General features: G+C 36.7%; 1 protein-coding gene across 2 annotated transcripts in view; it reads left to right on the forward strand.

Annotated features, from left to right (window-relative positions):
- The first annotated feature begins 413 nt into the window (after window positions 1-413).
- Window positions 414-25,780, forward strand: part of LOC136029398 (ELAV-like protein 2) — an 84,831-nt gene continuing 59,464 nt past the window's right edge. For both annotated transcript variants that reach the window (XM_065707752.1, XM_065707763.1), the window contains exons 1-2: window positions 414-555; window positions 21,541-21,809. In XM_065707752.1, coding sequence (XP_065563824.1) covers window positions 21,560-21,809 — 250 coding nt within the window. In that variant the 5' untranslated portion in view covers window positions 414-555; window positions 21,541-21,559. The remainder of the gene's footprint in view (window positions 556-21,540; window positions 21,810-25,780) is intronic.

Raw genomic sequence — 25,780 nt, forward strand, 5'->3', positions numbered from 1 at the left:
CCCACCCCCTCTCTCTATGTAGAATAATCATGAAATAGCTTTTCTAAAACTCTCTGAGTCTTGTCCCCGGGTAAGAAAATCAGAGAGGGAATTATTTGAATTACATTTTTCATTTTATATCAACAAATTCGATTATTTTGATGCTTCGTTGCGAATCATCACAATAATTATGAAGACCACAATCCTCAGCACTGATATAGTACTTAAGTTTATTGTAAAGAGTAAGTGATAAACAAAAACAGAGATAACTAGAATGCTAGCTTTAATTTGTAACCCCTGATCCAAGTCTCTTTCTTGTCTGAAAAAGGGGGGATGGTACGGAGCCTTGGCTATGTGGGGGTTGGACAGATGGTTTATTGAATCGATTGAATCGCGCGAGCGCAGATTAAGCAGTTCGATTGTTCCGGATTATTTCCCGGTGAATCTGAGTTTAGTAGCATTTCAGTACTTGTGGCGAGAGGGAGAAATTCTTTTACGGTTTTTTCAGTTGTGTTCCGTTTGATCTCATTTTTACTTATCCTTTTGGATTTAATTTCTCCTTTGTTGCTTTTATAGGTAAGATGTTCTTATTGCATTCAAAAAATAAGGGACAGTTGTGAACTTTTTTTTAGGGCAGATGTGGAAATTTCGGTTGTAAGGTAAAAAATCTGCTAAAGAGAAGCAATATACCATCGAATCCTTTATCCAATGCTCTTCTCAAGTATGATAACCGTTGCAAGGGAATTGTATACCGCCCCTACCCCCTAATGGGCCTATATTCAAAAGTTGGCTGATCTCGCTTTTTTTTTCCAAATTGGTACTATTTGCCATTATAAACCTAGAAAAAAGGGCAAAAAAGATAACATGCTTCTGCATGGCCTCTTCTGAACTAAACCGCTAAACACTAGATATAATAACAAAAGAGTAGTACCAGTTAATTCTCCATTCAACAATGTTTCTTAATACAATGGTTAGCTACCATGACAACTGCTTAGTAGCCCTCCTCCCTACTTGAGCTGTATCTCTTGCTATTAGGGGATGAGAAGCATTGTAAGAAACGCGAATATTATAACCGAAGAGAGTGTATAATAAGTAAACTACTGATTTTATTAACGTTTCCTTCATAGAGGCCTGTAAATTTTCAACGTTTCCATTTTTTTTTCGAATTGGCATTAGGCTAGGCTATTTCGCATTATGAACTAACTGTTTAGGAAAAATAAATACAAAAGCAATGCAAGTCAACAGAATCAGCATCTTGCCCTATTAAGGAGAGGGGAGATCTAATTGTGATGACAATGATAATCATGTTATACGAAACCGGAATTGGATGTACAATCAAACGGTAGGTATTACCCTTGATTAACGGCTCTTCTAAGGAAAATTATGATAACAAAAGAGTAGAATAAACGGTACTTATTTGTTAACCAATGTACACTTGAGAATAGGGACCTAGAAACCGATATAACCGATTTATTGCTGTTCAGACAGTTCGTGGTAACGTGGTAACGTAAGGAGCAAGCCAGCTCAATAGTAACCGAAGCTCTACAAACGGAATTTTGATACCAATATACACATCAAATGAATCAGATTTTTACGTTGATTTTAAATATGTAAGTCTCGTCAAATTTACTCTTACCCATCAAAAGTTATGAACCTGAGAAAATCTGCCTTATTTTAGAAAATAGGAGAAAACCCCCTAAAAGTCATAGAATCTTAATGAAAATGACACCGTCAGATCTAGCGTATCGGAGAACCCCACTGTAGAAGTTTAAAGCTCGTATCTGCAAAAATTTGGAATTTTGTATTTTTTGTCAGAAGAAAGATCGCGGGTGCGTGTTTATTTTTTATCTGTTTTTTTGTATTTTTTTTTTCCCAGGGGTGATCGTATCGATCCAGTGGTCCTAGAATGTCGTAAGAGGGCATATTTTTATTACATATATGAGGGGGTTCGCCCCCTCGTCAGTACCTCGCTCTTCACACTAAAGCTTAAATTTTGTCCCAATTCATTAAGAATGACCCCTGAATCACAAAAGCCGTAGGATAAATAGTTGAAATTACTAAAAATACTTTAGCGTAAAGAGCGAAGTATTAGGAGGAGGTGAGCCCCTCATATGGGTAATAATTTCTGTTTGTTTTAAGTTTTAATGCTGTTCCTTACTTCCAGCTGAAAGAACTTTTTCATATTTATTTTTTCATTGTTTTTTTTTTTTTAATGCTAGTAAATCCTGCGCTCCCTTCATGAAAATTTTCTTCCCCCATGACAAATTATCGATGGAAAGTTCCCCCAGCATATCCCCCTCTTCTCAACCCCTCCACCCAGCCAAAACATCCTCCTGAAAACGCCTGTACACTTCCCAATAACCATTATTATATGTAAGCACTGGTCAAAGTTTGTAACTTGTTGCCCCTCCCACGGGGACTGTGGGGGAGTAAGTCGTCCCCAAAGACATAGTTATAAGGTTTTTCGACTACGTTGAATAAAATGGCTATCTCAGAATTTTGATCCTTTGACTTTGGTAAAATAATTAGCGTGGGAGGGGGCCTAGGTGCCCTCCAATTTTTTTGGTCACTTAAAAGGGCACTAGAACTTTTCATTTCCGTCAGAATGAGCCCTCTTGCAACATTCTAGGACAACTGGGTCGATACGATCACCCCTGGAAAAAAAAAACAAATAAACACGCATGATTTTACAAACAAATCGCATCATACAAACAAATGTATGATTTTGACCAAATCAGCCTCGATCTTGCGGGCTTCGCCACTTGCAGCAGCCAAAAACACCCAAATTACTGTCTAGGCTTTGTTTATTACACATACAATGACAGAATAAAGTTCTTTATTCCTGTGCCCTTCCCGTATAAAGATTTGGCCGAGTCTTGCCACTTCCGGGTGAAACTAAGCCATACAATGGTAGGATAATGACATCTCTCACTGTTGTACACTGTGTTTGCATTCCCAAGGAGAGACGCCGTCATCAGACCATTAGACCTCGTTGAACCCCTTCACATCTCCACCCTTTATTTTTCTGGCGCAAATTTTGAAATCTTTGAAAGAAATTTATTTTGTCAGCAAAATCGTATTTTTTTTATAGTATATTTGGTTTCTTGACGAGTAAGATGCGAATCTCCTTCTAAAGAATATAGTAGACTAACGTTAGTCAAATAGAATAAAATGTAAAGTCAATTTAAACATTAACTTAAGTAGAATTGAAAAGGAACTTTCCAGTGTAGGAAAATTGCTTTATTGAACATATGCCTATGAAGTCATAACAGTCGCTAGATCTACTTTTGGATATTTCTTCTGTATTTTTTTGATTCGACGTATATCTTACTCCTTACGGTATCCGCATTGCAAGGTGTTTTTTCCTTGACTGACTTGTTTATATCAAATTTTGATGAGATTCCCCAATTCGTATAATTACTCTAGAAATAGAACGAATGGAAGTTTTTCCAATATTCTACTGCCATGTCATTTCTCGATAAACGTTATTTGAATCTTAGAAAATTGGAAACCCTTTTTAGGGCTTGAACGTCATCTATTGTGGAAATAAGGTTTTAGATTCAATTTAAACTAGCCAATCATATGACTTCTGATAATCACGTTTTTGAACAAAATCAGGTGCGTCAATTTGGGCAGGTGGGCAGGAGGCATTTAATTTCCCTTAGATTTTGAGAAATACATTCTTTTGGTATAATCGTTGAAAAAAAGTCTAAGATATAACAAAATTAATCCCCTTAGATTTTGAAAATTCATGTTACCCCCCCCCCTTCATTTTCTTGAATTGAAGTCACTGCATGCAATATCTCTATTATTGGCGCTGAAAGTAGTCTTCCGTTGTAACGCCGTTTCTAGCTTCTGGTGTTCGTTCTTTAGCTAAAGACGACACTAATATCTAAATGGCATTTATGCATTGGCGCTTAACCACTAACAACAGTTAATAAGCAAGAAAAAGATTCTCAACTAGAAAATAGTACAACTCTCATTTTTTGCGTTATATATATATATATATATATATATATATATATATATATATATATGTATATATATATATATATATATATGAATCTGATATTTTTCTCTTTGACTTTTTCTTTCTTTCTCTTTGCGTAATCTTGGAGAACATCACTTTAAATGCATTATTTTTAATGTTTCAAAATAAAACCTGTGATTCATAAATTTTTTATCCAAAAAAATTACTGGGCTTAGTATATAGGCTAACATTGAAATGCATATATTAGGACTAAAATAATTTCATAGAGCTAAAATTTGTTTTCGAGAATCGGAATTAAACTTTGAATACAAAAGATAATATTACTAGGGTGAGAAAGACATCCCTGCATTACTTAGCATTTTTTGTTGTTGTACTTTGACAGTTAGTTCTATGCAAATGAAAAATTCTGACACTTTGACAAAAATGGGTGTCACTGTTTAATGCTTCCTTGCCGGCAAATAACAAAATGTCTGTTATGAATTCTTTCTGTAAAAATTAAAATTGTTGGGGATACTTCAGTTGTCTGTGAAAAACTGAATTAACTGAATAAAGATGCCTTTGGTCAAAGCACTTGCTTATTTTAGGTTGACGTTAAGATTATGTCTTGATATTTCGGGCCGTGATAAAACTATTTTTTTTCACTAATAAAGTGTTCTAAAACTGACTGGAAAAAACTAGCATTCTGTTTGAAATTGAACAATTGAAAAAAAAAAAAAAAGTGGAGACACAAGCTCGGGTTTACATGCAGGAATGTATATCCGAGGCGAAAGCAAGTTGGTAAAACCCCCAAGGAACCAGCGACTTGCACAAAGAATCTGGGTAATTATCGGCAAAAACTGGACATTTAGGGATGGTGATGGGTTAGATCCCCCCCCCTCACCGCTCTAAGTGTGTAGCAGAAAGATGAGTGAATCCATACCGAAAAGTATAGATAAGCTTAATCATCCAACAACGGTAATAAACTGGTAAATAAGCTAGGAAAAAATATCGCGGTACGTATCAAGGTAAACATAAATGGAAACGTTCTTTTTCTCCCTTCCATTTTTGTCTATAAATGTGGTTTTTCCTTTCCTTTTTATATATCTTCTTAGTAAAAAATATTTGTGGTTCTAAAATTTTCCCGAATTTTCCCAAAGTCATGACCTATCTAGTTCGTTTTTCACACCGCAAATCAAACAATTATCTTATTGCGAGCAATAATCACCGACTGAAGTTCGGTCCCTTGGTAAACAAATGATTATTGTAATTTTTCTGCGTATATAATGCGAAACAATTAAGAATCCGGGAATCACTTCACAGCTGTCAAACGCCTAGGGAAGGTGTTTCTCCAAAAGCTTAGAATCAACTGATTTCTCACCAAAAAAAAAAAAAAAAAAAAATCATTTTGAAACTCCCCCTACTTATACGCAAGGCTTTCAACATTCAGTTGTCTCTAATCTCAGTCAGCAGACGATGTGTGTCGGACAGTCACAGACGATTTACGATTAAAAGTAAGGGAACACAAATTTTCCCCAGTCATGACCTTTCTAGAGCGTTCTTTCACACTGGAAGAAGGGATTCACTTCACAGCTATCAAACGGGAATGTGTTTCTCTAAAAGCACGGAATCAACTGATTTGTCAACAAACAAATTTCATTTTGAAAGTCCTTCTAACTATGCGCAAGGCTTTCAACCTTCAGTGATTTCTAATTTCAGTCACAGACTATTTATGAGTAAAAGCAAGGGGACACAAATTTTCCGCAGTCATGACCTATCTAGAGCGTTCTTTCACACCGGAAGACGGGATTCACTTCACAGCTATCAAACGAGAATGTCTTTCTCTAAAAGCACGGAATCAACTGATTTGTTAACCAACGAATTTCATTTTGAAACTCCTTTTATGCATGCACAAGGCTTTTAACCTTCATTGGTCTCTAATCTTAGTCACAGACGATGTAGGAGTAAAAGTAAGAGGACATGAATTTTCCACAGTCTTGACCTATCAAGATGTTTTTTTCACACCGGAAGACGGGATTCACTTCACAGCTGTCAAACGGGAATGTCTTCTGTAAAAGCACAGAACCAACTGATTCGTCAACCAACAAACTTCATTTTGAAACTCCTTCAACATATGCGCCAGGCTTTCAACCTTCAGTGGTCTCAAATCTCACTCAGACGATTTATGAGTAAAAGCAAGGGGACACGAATTTTCTCCAGTCATGACCTATCTAGATCGTTCTTTCACACCGGAAGATGAAATTATGCCAATTTTCAGAAAAAATACAATGTTTTTGTCTGGGAAAAACTACTAATAAATGAATATATGTGCAATTATTGCTTGTTTTTAATATAAGTTACCTGTTTTTTTTTATTTTGTATCCCTCTGATTTTTAAAATCTATTGACTGTGATGTGAGTGAGAAACTAAGAAATTATTTACGTATCAGAGGTGTAAAAAAGGGGTGTAAGTCCTTGTTTATTAGTAACGTTTATTAGTTTATTAGTTTATTAGTAAAAGCAGCTATTTGAGTTAGCAACTCCAGTTGCTCTTTGATTCTCATTGAAGTACCTCAAATAGCTGCTTTTCCCTACGTGGATAAGTAGCGACAGTTGTATTTATTATTATTGGTGGTGGTTTTTATTTGTTTTTAGATTAGTTTTCTTTTAATTTTCTATCTTGTGCTGAAGACGCCTTGTTTGGATACAGGCGAAATATCCGCGTTGTTTTAGTCTTTCAATTCTACTGGCCGTCGTCTCGTTTGAAGTTTTCTTTTTGTAGAGTTTTATCTCTCTTGGTTTGTTTATTGTCATGTCTGGCCAGTTCGGCTTAAGAACTTTCAGTACTTCGTAATATGCAGAATAAGCATAGTTAACACACCTTGCATGAAGCCTCACTATACTTACTTCACCTCCCCCATAATGTACAAATATATAGCCTAAATTTTATATATTCAATGGATTGTAACTTGTTTTTCCAGTTTTAGCTGCGTCACAATATACTGGTATACGGGTTGAAACAAATGAGATGCATAGATAGGAAACATGTAATTTGGACTATATATTTACACATCGGGGGGGGGGGGGGTAAAGTATAGTGAGGTTGCATGCAAAATGCGCTAACTATAATTATTCTGCATATTATGAAGTAAGAAGTTTTCTTAACATGGGTACTTGTATGATATAGCTGTGGTCGATATATCATACAAGTACCTATAATTTTATTCTTTGGAACAAAATAGGAAATGGGCAAGTAAAAACACTTATTTTACTTATTAAATAACTTATTTTGTTGGATTAGTAATTGCTACAAGGGAGAGCTAAGCTTGACATTTTTCCTCGGCATGTCTGTAAAAAAAATTGAAATTGGAAAGCCTGTCCTCACTTGTTTACATTCACTGAGACGCCTGTTTCAGATGCAAATAGGATTCGTACAAAGGATATTTATCTCAATACTATTTACTGCAATACTGCTAGACAGATGCTAATAATGAAAGCATCTGTATTTATGTCAAATGCCGACCAGCTGCGAATTTTTTAATTTGTCATAAAGTACGAGATTGTGCTTTTGCCCGCATTAATGATACTTCAGGGTTATGGTTTCTGACAAACATTCATACGGGTTCTTCTCCAGCGTTTCGTCGATTTCCTTCTCAAATAGTCTGAATTTACTGAATCGCTATTAACCCGGTATTCAAGGGCGTATCTGGCAAGGACGTATCCAAGATTTTGTTTCGGAAGGGGGCGGGGGCTACAAGAAACTTTGAAAAAAGAATCAAAATTTGTTTATATTCATTTTTGCTACGCTATACGAGTCCGATAAACATTTCGGGCGGTGTCAAAACCCCTAATGCCCCTGGATACGGCCTTGGTATCCAGGATTTAGTTTGGTGGGAGGTTTACAAAATAATTAAAAACCGACCAAAAATTTGTTTGTATGTATTTTTAGCATGTTTTTACAAGCCGTACACAGATTTCGGGGGGGGGGTCCTCTGGATATGGTTGTGCAGGTAGCCTATTGATATTCTATTGTACTTACCCTACTTTTCGATAGTTGTGGAAACGGTTTTAGTCCTTGTTCATGGATTATGAGTCCCTCATTTCAGTATAAAATCATGGCTCAACATTGAACCCAAGGCTGTATTCAGGGGAGGAGTTAGAGGGTCTGAACCCCTTATCTCCCAGAAATAGCAGTATTCAAGGGAGGGGCTAGGGGGTTTGAATCCCTTCTCTCCCAGTAATGTTTGTCAGACTCGTAAAAATGTGATAAGAATGATTTAAAAACACATTTTTGATTGTATTTTAAAGTTTTTTATTCCCCCCCCCGAATATCCCTTCCCCCGAAAGACTAGTTTATAAGCCACTTGCTCAGGAGAGGGGTATACTGGGTATTTGCTCCCCCTCTTCCCTCAGAAGATTAAAGATTTGCAAAAAATGTGCAACTTGTAATACTCAGCAAAATATGGCACTTTCCTTGTAAAAAGAAGATAACTACAATTATTTTGTCTTCAATTTCCCAATATTTAAGAGTACTTTTGGGTTTCAGCAATAAAAAATATTGATCTCATTAAAGCGGTAGCAACCACGTACGCTTTATGAGTGGTATATTGAAGGAGGGAATAAGGTCCTCCTGTTTCGGTTAATTTTTTGCCAGTTTTGAGTTCTATCGCACTCTATATTTGTTTTTGAAAAACTTCTTCTTGACACTCAATTACATACGAAATTTGACTACGATTTCAATTTTGATGCAGCAAAAATCATGATGCCTGCTTTTTGTGTGTCTGAATACGAGAAGTCCTCTGATTTCCACCAAATTTTGACGCTGTTCTTATGCGCTTTTTAACAATTTTGGATCGGATTTAGTTTTTAACAATTTTGGATCGGATTTAGTTATTCTAATTATTCGTGACCCCATTAGCAAGACAAGAGAAAATTGTAGAGGGTGATTCTTCTGGTTCACCGGTCACTAATGCCTCATGTACTCCAAGAGCGGATTGTTATGTGCTTAAAACCCAAATCTACCAACAAAAGAAGGAATGTGTCGCCTCGATCAAAGTGGGTATTTTCTTTGCAACCAGCTAAACTAGATTTTGAAGTGGGACTTGCGACCCAAGAGGCTACGCATAATATCGCTACGCATAGGCAACAGCAGAAATAGGGGCGGATGTGAAGACGTAAAACTTGGTGGCGGACAAACAATAAACCTTATAAAAGGGTAGAAGCATTACGGTAATGGGATGTATTATTGGTGAGATGTGGTTCCCACTCACTTAGCTACACAAAATTACTCCCTCCCCCATCCCAATCTTAAAGCCTGGCTTCAAATCAACGCTTATTTTCACGTACAGAACTTACTTAATCTTCATGCCGGGGTGGCGTTGAGGGCTTCGTCAGCCTTCACGTGGGGTGGTCTGCAGCTAGCTTGGTTTAGGAAAATCCCGAGACTATCACTCCGCCAGAACTAGGGTCTTCCTCTTGGACGTTTCCAGCCACTACTGGTTGGTTCAAAGTCGGAAAGAATACGAGCCGGAGTGTCGGCAAGCAATCGCAACAGATGTCCAAACCAACGAATTGTCTACTCGGCAACCATGTGTGACAAAGGTTCATACTTCGTAGGACGTCACTACAATACACAACTCCCTACAATAATTCGATGCTTGCATTGAAACCTAATTTTCATTTTTTTTTTTTTTAAGCCGCTAGCAACTTTATGAGGCTAAAATCACAATGTGACTGCCCCAAAGCAAGCATTGCAAGTATTTATTTTGCAAATGGTGTTTCATAACCACCAAAGTTGGTACTTTGGTTTTTAATGTCGCTCATCCCAAATGTAAGGCCTCTTTCAATTTGGTATTCGTGATACCATTATGTGTTATGCATCGAACACCTACTGTGAACCAGTGCTCCTTGAACCAGAACCAGTGAACCAGTGCCTACTGTGAGCCGTTCCTTGGGGGTGTGGAAACTGGTGAAAGCGAATATCTTCTGCAGATGGGGCCCGCATAGGCTCGTTTCCAGGAGGTTACCCGGTTTGACCCCTCCCCTGACAAATCTCTTTGAATCGTAAGTTGGTCATGAAAATGCACATATAAAGCTCGTTCTTTTCAAAAACTAAAAAATATATCTGATTCGTAAATTGGCCTTAAAAATGTGGATAAAAAAAAAACATATTTGAGACCATTAAACAAAATCCACGGGTTATAAACTTCTTTATTCTTTGGGTAAATGTACCCTCTCCAAACAAAAATGCTAGATATGGTACTGGGCACACAAACTACGAATTTTTGCTCCCCCAATCTACCATATATAAATAAAACAAATCTATGTTTTTATGTCCTGTATGCATTTCTCTATTGTTCGTCCGATTGCCAAAACACTTAACAAGTTGTGAGTACACTATTGTGAAGGTCACAGGTATAAAATCCCCCACCCCAAGGCCCTCTTAATCGTTCGAATGCTTTTCCCCCTGTCTGAAATTAGAGACCCCTGAATACAAATACTTGGCGGTTGTTTTTGTTCAAACTAGCCATTTTTCCGGGTATTAATTTTTGTATCAATGTCTGTGTGTATATACCTACGGGTCAGTTAATAATCCTAACCTATTAATTTTTCAAATGCTTTTAAATTTAAAAACACGATCGAATTATCTGTTTTCTTTCCTGGAGGGGGAATTTTCCACGGAGGGTATTTTTCGTGGCGGTAATTTCCAACTGGGGGAATTTCCCGAATGGAAGTACGCCAGATTCTGAACACAACAAAATTTAATCGTTGACGAAGAAATAAAATAATAGTGTTTCATAGAAAACACTTTTTTTGGTAAAACAAACCAAAGGTTGATGCAACGCTGCACTTAGCCAGAGCCACATAATTTCTTTTGCAATGTATTCAGAATTTTAATTTGTGTGATTTCGAATTCCCTTTGTTTTGGTATCGCAGCAACGCGTGACGGTGAAACTAGCTATAAATACTGGTCACACTCTCAATAAAGCGTAAATAGCGTAGGACTGGGGGGGGGGGCTGACTCTCTCATATGTAGGGTAATTTCTGTGCGTTCTAAGCTTTAGCGTCGCTACTTACTTGTGTTCAAAAACTTAGTTTCAAATTTATTGGCAATGACTTGTAGGGTTTCCCCCTTGGTTTTGCTTTAGCCTTAATTGAAACAACTCTAGCTGAAAACAAAATTCTTAAACACGCTTAGTCTGAAAAATGGTTGATCAAGAAAAGTGGTTTTCAAGTTCCAAATATCTGAATGCTTGGTAGTACTTTATTCTATATTAATGGCGTTATTCTTTGTTGGATATCTTTTGATCTTGGGTACTTTTCATGGGACTTGTTCTGCAAGGCTATGGACCTCGACGCGAGTTCTGATAACAATAATTAGAATTTTTGACCGTTCCAAATTAAATGCTGGAATTAGAAATATCTATGGTAACTTTTCCACCTGTCCAAATGTGTTGTGCGAATAAGTCAAGAAAATGCTTGATCATGGACGCAGCGGTAGCTGCAGCCTAGTAAAATGTGAACCACGGCCCGTAGTAACCGAAAGTTTAAAAACACATTTTGAAAAATAAACCTAGTAGTATAAAATTGTCATCTGAGCTCATTCAGGTATGGTAATAATTATTTAGATTGATTCTTATTGTAAAAATTTATTGCCGATACAAAATCTATGGGAATTTCGAAGAAGAGCCTGAAGCACCTTGAAAATGGCGTTGGATCAAAACGAAAAGTGTACTATTGGAAAAACCGTGGTCTCCTATTTACCGTTGTCACCATTCATCAAGATTTATGATTCCAAACAGTAGGTTTGGGCCCCCAATCTAGAAGAAGACTGAATAATATTTTTGCACTTTTCCCAGTTTTTTTTTTTTTTTTTCAATTTTCGCCCATCGAGGGTCAAGATGCCGAAGTATACAAACTCTAAGATAGTCAATCGCCCCATTTTGAAAATTGACAAAATACTTTTCTTTATTGTAATCAGTTACCATCAATTTGAAATGAAAAATTTGTACAAGAGGCCCTAGACGGTCTATCATTTTGATCAAAAGTTTCCGTCAATCCATTGACATGGGCTTCAGTTAATCTTCAATCGACCCTTCAATCTCGACCAAAGCTAATCTACTAACTGCTTTTGATAAAAATTTTTGAGTCATTCAAACTTTCTATCAATCATCGTCAACGCTCGACTCAAGCGTCAAACAGGTTTCTAGACGGTCAATCATGCTTGAGTCAATTGACTGACGAAATTTTGATCTCGCTTTTGATCAAAATTAAATAAAAAAAAACTAATTTTTTTAGCTGAAAGTAAGGAGCGACATTAAAACTTAAAACGAACAGAAATTACTCCGTATATGAAATGGGTTGTCCCCTCCGCAATCCCTCCCTCTTTACGCTAAAGCTTTTAATTGTTTTAAAAAGTAGAATTGTGGCAAAGAGTCAAACTTTAGCGTAAAGAGCGAGGGATTGGAGGGAAAGAGCTTCTTTCTTCTTTCCAAACCTTTTCTAGCACCGTGAACTCGCAAAAGCTCTGTAAGTTTATCCTTTTTGCTCGAACTTTCATCTAGGATGCTTAAATCACCAGCATAATCTAAGTCCTTGAAAGTTTTTCCTACCCGTTTGATGCCGTGTCCTTGTCTGCAGATTTCAAGTTATTGCTAGAAAGTGGTAAGGATCTAACCTTTGCGGCTTTTAAGGAAAGTCTGGGCCGTAGGCCAGATTGACCTTACATTTTGGAAAGCTGCGTATAAATCCTGTGTGTGGCCAAAAGGGATGGTTTGGCTAATAATTAAGCCAAACCCTATTGCATGTGAGTTGAAGTGGGGTGTTATTGTCTATGGCGGAGTGAACTATATAAAGTTATATAGCTGAGCTTTTGTTCCATCGAATCAAGTTTCTGCTTTCGAATGGAAAGCTGTTCTAGCACGCAAGCAGCTAGGTAGGAGTTTCAAATCGAAGTTTAACTGAAATCAAAAAGCGTTTAATATGTGCGACGATTACCAAGGGGCGGATCCAGGATTTTCTTTAGCGGGGGGCTTATAATAGGTTGCTCTGATAAACTTGTGAACAAAGAAATGCTAGTAATTTAAAGGCAACTTCAACAATTATACGTCGTAGGTAGGAAGTGGAAAAAGTACTACTAACAACTCACCGCACCACCAAGCCGCCTGACTCCAACACAGCTACGCAATCTCCTCCTCCATCCCAATCTATTCAAAGCCTCCCTCTTTACACCCTCCCAGGAATTACACATTTCCTTCAAAACTTTCTTTGTGAGATCCTCCCGCGGACGGCCTGGTTTCTGTTTAGCCCTACACGGTTGGCTCAAAAGGACAATCTTCGGTAATCTGTCATCCTTCATCTGCAGAATGTGCCCTAGCCACATCAAACTTTTTCTTATTATAACCTTAGAAAGCGGAATTGAACCACCCTCTTCGTACAGTTTACTGTTTAAAATATGCTCTCTCAGCCAGGTACCCAGAACAGTCCGTTGGTATTTCTCATATAGCAAATCTTCATCCGATTTTCGGTTGTGGAAATGGTCCTAAATTTACTCTAAAATTTGGAGAGGGTTAAAGTTCTAATAAAACTTTTGAAATTAAAATGATGTAAAAATATTGATGCAAAAAATAGTGAGTTATAAAAACCACCCCACCATAAAAAAATGAAAAGCTGCTCATCCTCTACAGAAAAATATGATATTTAATATTTTCCTAATAATTAGCCTTTGCACTTCTGACCACTATAGCAAGTGAGTTGAGCTTTATATTGTCAAAAAAAGAAGGTCTTGAACTGTCTCTTGGTGTCATGTATTCTTTGTTACTATTCATGTAGGTCAAAACAATTAGCATGTCGCTTAACTATACGATATCGCTTAGTAATTATGATGGTAATGAAGGGTAGGAAATGAGGATTAAGATACAACTTGTATCCTTCATTGCAAGTATCTTATTTAATATTTTCAGCACTAAAGATTCACCGCTTTGTCCAAAAAAAAATGAGAACTCGTGACATATTGGCTCAATTTGAGATTTAAAAGCTTGAAGATCAGTTGTGGAATCTAAATTTTGAGGGAGGAACACATTTAGTGAATAACGTGTCATTAACGCATCGGAAAATCTGTCGGTCATGTCAGAAATAATGTAATCCAGTGCTGGAATATAAACAGCTTTTTTCCAATAAAGGTGGACATTGTCGTGGTTGTCTTGTGAGACAGTGTGGTAATTTGATCGATAACTTCGTTTTTTACCGTTCTTAAAATGCAAAGAGTCATGTCCATAGCTTCTGTAACTTTCTTTGGACTCTCCAATATAATCTGGAAAACATCATCATCCTCTCTCTTTATGTAAAATTTCTGGCTGAAAATAAATGTAATGTTTAGTCTGAAGTAATCTGCTTAGTACAAGAGTTGTGTCAGTCATATAACTAAAACAGTAAACAGTAATAATAAAGTCACAGGTTGAAATTGCGCATAGCAAGCAATTTGCTTTTGTTAATGAATAACTGTCACACCATGAAAACCCAATTCTAAGTGCTATTTTAACTATTTTAGGCATATCATCTCTGAATCGCGATATACTTTCGTGACGGTCAACCCAATGAGCTACGTTGTACATGATGACTTAATACATTTTTCAGGACAAAATTTCGGTTTGCCGATGCACTAATAAAACTTGCATCTTGTTTAACACCACCTACAACGTTCTTGACATATTAGCTTTTATTGCACTTGGAAATCGATAGGCTAAGAGCATGGTTTTGCATCCACAGAGACTGCTTCTCTTAGCAACTTTTGGATCCCTGAAACTGCCCCTCCCATTTCAGAAATGTTGACACTGAATCTAGCACAGCTTATGCCAACTCAATTGTCAAAGATTAATCCAATGTCTTCCATTAAGCTTGAGCACAGACGTGCCTAAAATTTCACCTGTAATGTTTGGCTCATATTCAGTCATACTCTTATAGTTGGTTTTGGGAAGGTCCATAAATCCAACAAAGTCTTCTACAGTACTGCTGTCATAAGCGTAGTGAAGAGAAAGACTAAGTTGTGAGGTATTTGACGCATCCGTAGTCTCGTCAAATATCCCACTGTAAAATAAGCGCAAAATTGTATCAACCCATTTGCCGTCGTCTTGCTAATATACCCCAAACGCACCACTACGTTAGGGGGGGGGGGGTGCCCCCGCTGAATCCGCCACCGAGATCACCTGGCTCAATTGCTGGAGAAATTGAGTTTTCTCTATGCTCCTTTCTGTGCAGTGGTATTAGAAAGTTAGGCACCGGCAAGAATATCAACTTTTCAGCCAAGAAAGATATTTTTTTCAGCGCTGACCAATAGTCGTGGATGAGCTACTCAAAGTAGAAGACGCCAGGTATTTTGCATCCAATGCATTTGAGGGTGCGAAAAATTCGATTTCATGTATAGAGGAAACAGAATTAGTTGACAAGAAAGATAAGTAAGATAATATTTATTTTCTAAGGGCTACCAAAAACTCTACTAGTGCCGAATTCGCTTCATATGTCCAAAAAGAGAATGCAAAACGAAGAACTTTCGCTTAATGCATGAATGTGATAAGATAATATTTATTTTTGAAAGGCTATCGCAAGCTCTACTAGAGCCGAATTCGCTTCATATGTCCAAAAAGAGAAAGCAAAACAAAGAACCTCCGGTTAATGCATGAATGTGATAAGATAATATTTATTTTCGAAAGCCTATCACAAGCTCAACTAGAGCCAAATTCGCTTCATATGTCAGGTAAAAGAAATCAAAACAACCGATACAGCAAGACAAAAGTTAACAATATCAATCAAGCGTAAAAATGGTCAATAAAAATTAATACAAATTAGTAAAAAAAAATAAATCAGTTTTTAAGGACTAAAATTAACTTAATGCAACCGATAGGTAGGCCACTGTTGTCTTCAGAGATGAGGGGTTGTGTGCTTCAAATGACTGGTGCAGCTTATTTTTTCTTTTAATATTTAGCAGCGTCTAATTATAGCAGTATAATTCTGAAAGGTGACGGTTAGCTTTGTATTACCAACTTGATTCGACAAACCTATTTTGCAAGTTTTTGAGCTATTTAAAGAGATAGCATTTAAAAGATTTCGGGCGGTCAAAAAATTGAGTTTTAATTTGCACACTGAAAGAAGAATTCGGATCGAAGTCCTAGACTATTTAGATATTTGAAAGTAACATTCGGATGCGTGTCCATTGTCGTCTTTGTCGATGAGAGGTTGGTTTACAGCTTCTGTTAGTTGGTGTACCAACTATTGGTTCCTGGTTTGCATTTTTGGTTAATACAAATGGTCTGTCTACATTTCCCGTTTCTGATAACTTTAAGGGTAAAAAAATGCCTCCATGCGGCTACGCAGTGATAATTAATAAAAATGCCTCATAATGACGTTGTTTCGCAATTATTATAGTAAACACAAGCTGTAGAAATATGATCCTGAAAATTTAGAGATAGATAGCCTACGTAGCAGTAATTAGGCTTTATAAGATTATGTTGTAATTTTATTCCGAAAGAATGCCAGTGATTCAACTGACTAGAGAGTCAATACAATTTTGTTTATTTAATCCCTTCTTATGCCGCGGTCATCTTCGGTGATGAGAGCTTTGGAATTTTTTCTAGTTCATGTACCCATTTTTTTCTCATGTGCGTTTCCTAAGACAAATTTGTTTCCACCTCTATCATGGAAAGTGACTTGTGAGCAAGAATCATAGAACATGTTCATCTCAATGGGTAATGGGTTAAATACTTGGTTTGATTTGTGGAAACGAAATTGTTCTAATTGTTCTAATTAAAATTGTTCTAATTTAGATTTTAAATGTGTCCGATACATTTAATGATAGATTACCTGTATATATATTCAAGGTTCAACAAGCTACAAAATCAATATAACATTTTTTTCGGATTCTTGACCAAACTTAGTTTTCTGCATTGCTGTTGCATTTGTTCGCGAAGGCGATAAAGTATTACTAAAAAAAAAGTTACCTAGGAAACTTGAATCTAGTTTGAGTTAGTTTTGTACACAGTCTATATCTTGCATAATCTGCGTTTTTTTTGTTTTAAGTTTCAACTTCGCTCTTTGCTTCCGTAAGAAAAACTTTTTTTAATTTAATTTATATGGTACACCTGCTAAGTGTTGTACCAAGCTAATTAATCTTTCTCTAACGAACAGTACACTTCTAGGTGTTAAAAACATTTAGGGGACATAAAAAGCCTGTGCCAAGCTGAAACAAATGCTTCAAGTTTCATTTTTATTGCTTTTTGCGTAAAAGTGAAATTTAGTGTTTCCATATTGGAGACACATTTTATCGGAACAATGGGATTTTATTTATAGAGGGCCAAAGGTGTTTGACAACTAAGGCACTTCTCAATTGTTAGCCTAAGAGTGAAAATTTGGTCGACACATCCTCTACCTTTTCTAAAACTGCACTGTTCTTCTCTTAAAACTTTGTCTACAGCATCTCTCAGTCTAAAAAGTATCATATTACTAAGTAATTTGCTAACCACAGAGACCAGACTAATGTCTCGATAATTATGACACTCACTCCTATTACCTTTCTTATACGGTGGTTTAATTAAGGTTTTTCTAAAATTGTTAGGTACTTCTCCTTTTTCAAAAATCATATTCGTGATCTTTAGTAGCTTATTTCTAACCTCAGAGCCACAATGTTTAAGAAACTCATTTACCACACTATCAACACCTGGAGCCTTATTATTTTTTAATACTTTTAGCACTGTCGCTAATTCTTCCTCACTAAACAAATCTTCCTTCACATCAAAGGTATCACAAACCTTTTCATTTTCCTTTATATCTTTTTCCGCAACTGTATCTTGGTTTACCACATTCTCAAAATGTTTTGCCCATCTCTCTTTAACTCTATCCTTATCGCTAATTGTGGCCCCGCCCCTATCTTTAATTGGGACAAGTCTGGATTGAGTACTCCCTCTCAATTTATTAACATGCCAGTATAATATTTTACTATTATGCCATCTAGCTGCATCTTCCAGATCCTCGGCAATTTTAACCATGGTCTCCACTTCACACCTCCTGTTTGTATTTTAATACTTTCTCCACTTTCTTTACATTCCTTTTGTTTTTATATTATCTATCACTCAGATAATTCTTGTACAGATCCCTTCTACTCTCTATTAAACATAAAGATTTTTCACTAATATTCCTAGGTGCAGTCTTAACTGTCTTCCCTAAGACACCATCAGCAACTTCTCAAAATATTTTTCTGGAATTATTCCATCCATCTTCCATATTGACAAAATTTAAACTCACAAGTTTAGTGTTCAACTGTTCCTGAAAGTTTCTCCCAAATTTTCATCCTGGAATCTAACAACATCATAACCTCCCAGGAGGTAGTTACCCTTCCGAAATTTCAGCTTTAAATTAACTCTAAACACTACTAGATGGTGATCTTCACTTTTAACATTAATAACAATACTTCTATATACCCTAATATCTTCGATTGTTCCTGCTAGTCTTCGGTTTACAATAACATAATCAATAGGTTTTGCTGTCTTACCATCACGTGAATACAATTGTCAATTTATGGGCCATTTTATAACCAAACACCGTATTGGTTATAACTAGGTTGTTATGCCTACAAAATTGCAAAAGTCTGCAGCTATTACTGTTTTCTTTTCCTACACCAAATCTACCTAGGTTAGGATACCATCTATCCCTTTTTCTACCAACCTGGGCGTTAAAATCTCCTAGTAAAAACACCATATTTCTACCTGGTACCCTGTCTATTCGCTCCTGTAACTGTAAGTAAAATTGATTTGAGTCACTAGTATCTCCGTCAGTCGGTTCAACAGGGGCATATGCTACTATAACTGATACCTAGAACTTTTTACTCATAAAATACTAGTTCCACTAAAAGTGGTCGAATTTAAATAAAATAGAATTAAAACTTTTGTTCTTTAAGTCAACAAACCTTGACTAAGTAAGTATTTGGGGGTAACCAAAAATTTAGGAACGCTAGTTGGGAATGGGGTAACTAATATGGTTCTCAGGACACTGGCCTGGACCACAAAAACGAGCGCTTTTAATTGGACTTTAAAATTGTGGATCCTTGTTTAATATGCGTTTACTTTTTTTTAATGTATTTATTTTGGTACTTGTGCATTATTCAGAACACACTCAATAAGTGTGGTTAGGTTCTTTCGTGAAACAAACTACGATGCGAAAATCCGGTTTCTTGGCCACAAAGACAGAACTCAGTTTAGTTTGATAGGCATAGTGATAGAAGATAGTGTCTGAACATGGATTTTTAAGTGAAGATTTGGGATTTGCCAAAGACTGAAAAGAGGCAATTCTATTTTTCCAGGATAAGGGGTTGTTGACCACAACAAAACAGTGCGTCAATGGACACAACATAACTTTATACTCTTACGAGAAGGAACATTTTTAGAAGTTTAACCATAGGCCATGTTTGAAAAGTCGATTTGCGTGTTTGCTGACAGTAGAATACCATTTATTACTGCAGTTTGTTTCATTTATTGCTGGGTTTACGAATTGACAAATGTGGCCTGGTGTGAACGAGAGCTAGGCATTTTTAAGAAGACAGTTATCGATTGGAAAAACTACCTCTGTGAAGTGTTTATACTTTCTATGCAACAGAAAAACTGCAGGAAAAAATTATTGAGTGTGTTCTGAATAATACACAAGTTCCTTTATTTTTTATAGGGAATGGTCGCCAACAACTGATTGCGCCCATGAAATAATATTTAATTACTTCTAAGTATCAGTATAAGGTACATCCTTGAGGTATAGCAGTTGCTTCTGATAGGAATGGATTGAGAAATAGTTGATATTTGCTTCCGTATTCTTTCTTATTTTGGACTAAAAAATTATACTGTTGAATAAGATAGTTTTGCGATAATTGTTTCTTAGGATGTGTGGTATAAAGTGTCAACCAAATTTCACTTACTATTCTTTGACAACCGCGGAAGAGTGGAATGCATCTTTAATCTTGTCTGTTCATGTCATCAAAATATAGATGCGTTCAATACTCCTTCAGAACCCCTACATGGTCCGGGAAGATCGTTTGAAGACTCTTTCATCTGCCTTCCTGCCAAATGTTGAGCTGCTTTGGCTAGTGGCTGTCAAAAAGTTATGCTCAGCCATGATATTGGATCATTAGGTTAATACTGCAAAATTTTCTCCAGGTGCTTGAGGAGCTAAACCGAAATTGTAAGTATCAGATGGTATCGTCTCAGTTGTGATTTGGATATGGACCGCACATCCTTGCTGAATATAAGATTTACTAATGTTTCTGTTCTGGTGGTGATTTGCTCTCAAGAGCAGATAAACTGAAGCCTAAAAACAAAGGAATATTAGAGAAAACTGGGCTTCCTCAGCCACTGTCCTAGTTTAACTAGACTTTAAGCTGCAAAGATAACTGTAATTCCGACTAGGAAGGACTGCATTTTCCTGTTTGTAGCTGGTTCTATTTATTACTGTTAATTCACTGGGCTTACTAAGATCAATTTGCTATTCATAACTTCTAAAATCTGAGGTAGAACAATAAAGTGTGTGCTCAGAACTTTTTAGTTGCTCCCTAAGGTGTGGACTTAAAGTGGTTGCTTTTTATTTATTTTTTTTTCTTCACATACAAAACCAAAACACATCTTTTACAAAATGCTGCCGCACTAAGAAAAAGTTTACAGTTTTGTAGACGTACGGCAGTAACAAGTAAAAATATATATTCCATTACAAATCACAACATAACCATGATCAACTCGAACTTCAAATCACTCTCTCTCATTTAAACAAACAACACAGTATTCACCCCCCCCAACAAAAAAAAACAAGACAAAAGCCCCAAAAATCGTCCTATAAAATGCTCCCCAGACCCCTTCCCTGCCCTCTCCCATAAAAAAATAAATTATAATAATAATTACTTTCTAACAAATGAAATTACTTCAACTTCTGAGTGTAAGTAAAAAACACAAAACGTTTCGTTTAGAATTCAAACATCGTAATTTATATTCATAGACATTAGTCTGGGGGTTATAAGATCTGAGAGACAAGCATTTAGCTATTGCTCAAAACCTCTGCAAACCAAAAGCAGGTCATCCTCGAATGGGGTGGGAAAACGTCGTAAGAAAAGATTTGAAGGAAATTGGAACTTCTTGGGAGGGTGTAAAGAGGGAAGCTTCGATTTGACTAGGATATAGGAGGAGTGTGTGTAGCCGTTTCGGTCTTTGGCGACTTGGTGCTCGAGTGAGTTGTTAGTAGTAGTAGTCGTAGTTGGGGGGAATTTTCCGGGAGGATGGAATTTTACGGAGGAGGTGTATTTTGGGTTACCCCCTCCTCAATGCCTTGCTCTTAATGCCGAAGTTTTACTGGTTGTCCCATTTTTTAAACTACTCCTGAAAAACAAGGGTCTCATAATTGGAATAGGAAGCTTTTTTAAAAATTCTAAAAACTTAAGTGTGATTATTCTGTGCGTGTTGTGATGAGGTTAGACTGCATGGAAGAAGTGGTGCTCTTGATATGTACATCAGGTGGCGGTGAGTAGGTGACTCATCACTGTGGACGATTAATTTTGTTTTCAAATCTTGTCTCTTTCAGGTTTCGTCTTTTTTCTACAATGAACACCATCGATAGTCTAGTGCAACAAAACGGTGTCAGCAGCCTGCACCACAGTTTAGTTGGTCAGTTAGGAAACAATCCACAGAACAGCTCTAGTCGCATGTCTTCGAGGTCGGATGACGGAGAAAGCAAAACTAATTTGATTGTAAATTATCTACCTCAAACCATGACGCAAGAAGAGATTCGATCTCTTTTTGGATCCATTGGGGAAGTAGAAAGCTGCAAACTCATTAGGGATAAGGTTACTGGTAAGGACCCTCATTACTTAGGCATGGGACTACTTGCTCTTTAGATAATTTATCTTTAGATCTACTTGCTCGATGATGTAATGTAAGCAAGCACTTAGCGAATCAGAGCCGCCAGCATATCCATATTTTGGCAGAAATAACTGCAAGATCCAATACAGTTTATTTAACACGAGTCTGGCAATTTTTCTAATTAATTTAGCAATTTGCGGCTGCGGTGGCAGACGCAACCCAGTAAAAAAACGAACTTTAGTCCATAAGAAACTGAAAATTCTTATTGCAAATAGTCAAATAGCAAAGTAAAATGTTGCATTTAAGATTTTTTAAACCAAATTTTGAGCTTCACTTATGGATATGCGACACCCAGTGTCTATCAACTAAAATTTATGGTCGATTAGACTTTATATTTCCCTGAGAATGCTGCTTTTCTATTCTTGAGCACAGAAAAACCTGGCAAAAACAGTAATGTGAAAACGTATAAATTAGGTAAGCAACAATTCCGTCCATTTTGCAAGAATAATTTTTATTTGGGGTTGTGCATTGATTTTATTAGGTTTTCCTTGAGGACGAGTTTTTGAGGGTATGTCTCCCAGAGGCAAGTTTTCCAGGACGGGTTTTCCAATTCAGGTTTTCTAGGGTGACTTCTCCTTGGACATAGTATGTTACCCCTCACCCAATCGGAATAACGAAGAAATCACAAAATAATCCTGTTTGTGACCTGGCTTTTAACAATATCTATTTTTAATAACGCTTAACAGAAAAGACGCTTTTCAAAGAAAAGTAAAGAACCATAATAAAACCTAGGACGAGCAGAAATAAACTCATTTGATAATTCGAAAAAAAAACGAACAGAAATTACTATCAAGGGATAAATGAAACCCAAAACGAAAAGAAATTAAAATGAATGATAACACCAGACATAAAGGTAATAGATACTGCTATAGATGAATATTTTAGTCTTAAAACAATTAGAATTTAAAATGAATATTGTCAAGTCAAACTTAAAACAAATTGAATTTACCTAAAACGAGATGCAGGTTTACTGCCTCCTAGGCTTTCTAAAGGCTGGAGCGTCATTGGAGCTTTACAGAAAACAACTTGTATTTTAGCAGTGTGATTCGTTTATCACAACATCAGCAACAACACGGTAAGAACCAAATATCAATAGGCTAGTCATAGTTTACAAATAAGTAATGACCCCCCCCCCTGTCTTTCAAATTCTTTATTCGGCATGAGTGGCATTTATAGATTATTGAAAACGATGTGTATTTGGAACTGTGCCGTGCTAATTTGTCAAAATCTCAACAACAACAAAAAAGCCATCATAATATTAATGTTACTGGAAAGAACTCAACTAATCAGAATTACTGGGAAGAACTACTTCCCTTAAGTCAAAATTGAGATCCACTTGCCCCTCCCCCAATACCCCCCGAAAGTTTCAACCCGATCCCTCAAGCTATTCCCAATATATTGCAAATAATTTGAAATTTCGGATGCACATAGCGTCTTTCGACTTATTTACCCATTTACGCGTGTCTTTTCCCGAGTCTATCTGGGAAACTCTGCGAATCTTGGCCTAGTGAAGATCCTTAAGAGCTCCTAGCTAACCGGACAACCAAGACCAAATATTGCCACTTTTTCTACCAAAACCTGTCTTTGAACAATGGCTGCTTCAAATGATAAAGGGCCTTTGCCCCTGGGTTTACGTGGGAGGATCAACTCCAAAGCATTTTTGTCGGATTTTTGAATAAAATTGAATAAACACGTCTTTGAATAACATTGCTATCTCATAATTTCGAACAAATATCATGGGGGTCACGAAAGGATCGGAAAATAGCTGGGAACTTAGGTTGGTTTCCTTCCAATTACCATTGGCGCTTAATAAGGGCACTTGAGCTTTCAATTTAAACCGAAGGAGCTCCTCTAAAATTTTATAACCTTCCCTGTCGTAAGAAATAGACTGGGAAAAAGTTCTTGGTTTTTTTTCTGGTCCTTTGTCGGACATGTTCCCGAGGGAACTAATATTTTTATTCCCGCTTTTTCTCCTATCCAAAATTTCTACGACCATCCTTTCCATACGAAGCAGCCCAGGAAAAATAAATTCAACAATAAAACCTCCCAGGCATAAATTTTTTTACTTGGATCTCCAATGGCGGGCTCCTGTAGCCACAGGGAAATAAAATTTTGGATCCAAAGAAGAAGGCTTCACACACAGGATGGAGCATCTCGGGTTTATCCTCTACCCCAAAAAAGGGAAAAGTCGACAAATATCGCGCTTTTCAAGTCATTTAATGGCTAAAAGAAATTTTGGCGACTTTCACCGCAGCTACCCTGCTCCCCTTGCAAAAAATGGCCTGGGCCTTTCTAGGGACAAACCATAGGCATGACCTGGCTTCTTCAGGAGATTTCAGTATTTATTTCACACAAATACCCTAAATTTCCTGAAATAAAAATGGTTTAGTGTAATCAATTTGTCACAGAAAAAGTTATAGCAATAAAAAAAAAATCTCTTCATCGTGCATTAACCGAAAGCATTTTAATGTCTTCATGGCTCGTATTTTGTCCATCTAATAAACCAAATAGTCTTGTTTGCGCTGATGAAAATAGCGTAGTTGCTATGGGCTGTGAAAGGTAGATATAAATATATCTAGCAAGAGCAAGAAATCTCCCAACGACGTATAGGGACAAAAGAGATGTTAACATATGACACCAGTAAACTTGGGGTAAGAATTTTTGGGTTAAGAGCCCCTCCTCAGATTTTTCCGCGAGAGGGGAAAAAAGGCTTATGAATAAGTCATTTCCGTAGCAGCGACATAGCCTACTGGGTCAAATTGTCCTTCTCCAATCTTTTCGCTAAAGTGATCGGATCCGCTTGAAACTTAAAGAGACAAAGAAACGTAGATGATGAGTTTTAGTTTGTATGTCGCTTTTATGTAACGCTTACCTTCTGCATTCAAATGTCCGAATTCGCTTTCAATTTTCTGGGCAGGTACCTTCAGCCAAGGAGTCGTCAATCAATAAATTTTATGCCAATAGAATAATAATAAAAAAACAATTCAAAAAAATCAATAGAAAAACAAATGAAAAAAATCTTTAAGATATAGTTGGATCCTCTCAAGCCTTTTGCGGGGGTTTACTTGTTTTTCTCAATGCCTCATGAACAAACCGGCTTTGGTAATTAAAAGGGAGACATACACCATTTTTGTAACTTTTCAGATAAACGGAGAAAAGTTTGTCCAGGTCGTATGTCTCTTTTTTATCTTCTATGTTTGTCCGCTTTCAAAAGTGGCGTAGGCTATGTTTCCTTTTTTATCTTGATAACGACGACTCATACATAATTCATTGTCGACCAGAATGACATATGTCCTCCTTTTAATTATGACAGTGGTGTGCTGGGAGGTAGGTTAAAAGTGGCGTAGGCTGTGTCTCTCATTTTCGTAACGGCACGAGGTAGGGCAAGTCTGACTCCACCTTTCCATTCCTTATGCAAAGCTTACCCACTAAACAACTATAACTCAATTCGACTAAAATGGCATATGTCGTCCTTTTAATTATCACAGCAAAATGTTCGTGAACAATAGTGTGGCGGGATATTTCGTTTAGTTTTTTTTTCGTATGGCTTCGATAAAGGAAGGATGCATTAACTTGTTTATTCGTAATTGCTCTGGATTATAGAATACAAATTCAGCTTAACTGTTTTAAAAGACAGTCAGTCTATAAAAAGCTCGTGGTTACCAACTGGTCAGATTTGTCACCCTTTAAATGGCTTGATAGCTAAATGCGTTAAAATCAGGGGTTAGAGGCGATAATCCTCTCGTACATATGATAAATGATGTTTGATTTCAATTTAATGTAACTGTTTACTTTCATTTGAAAAAGGCTGTTTTATTTTATTTAATTGCAGATTTTACATAGGATTCATCCCTGGTTATATGAATTAATAAACAAAGCTATACAATCTGTCATGTTAATAA

The sequence above is a fragment of the Artemia franciscana genome, chromosome 1 (genome assembly GCF_032884065.1).
Source record: "Artemia franciscana chromosome 1, ASM3288406v1, whole genome shotgun sequence".
Classification (NCBI taxonomy): Eukaryota; Metazoa; Arthropoda; class Branchiopoda; order Anostraca; family Artemiidae; genus Artemia; species Artemia franciscana.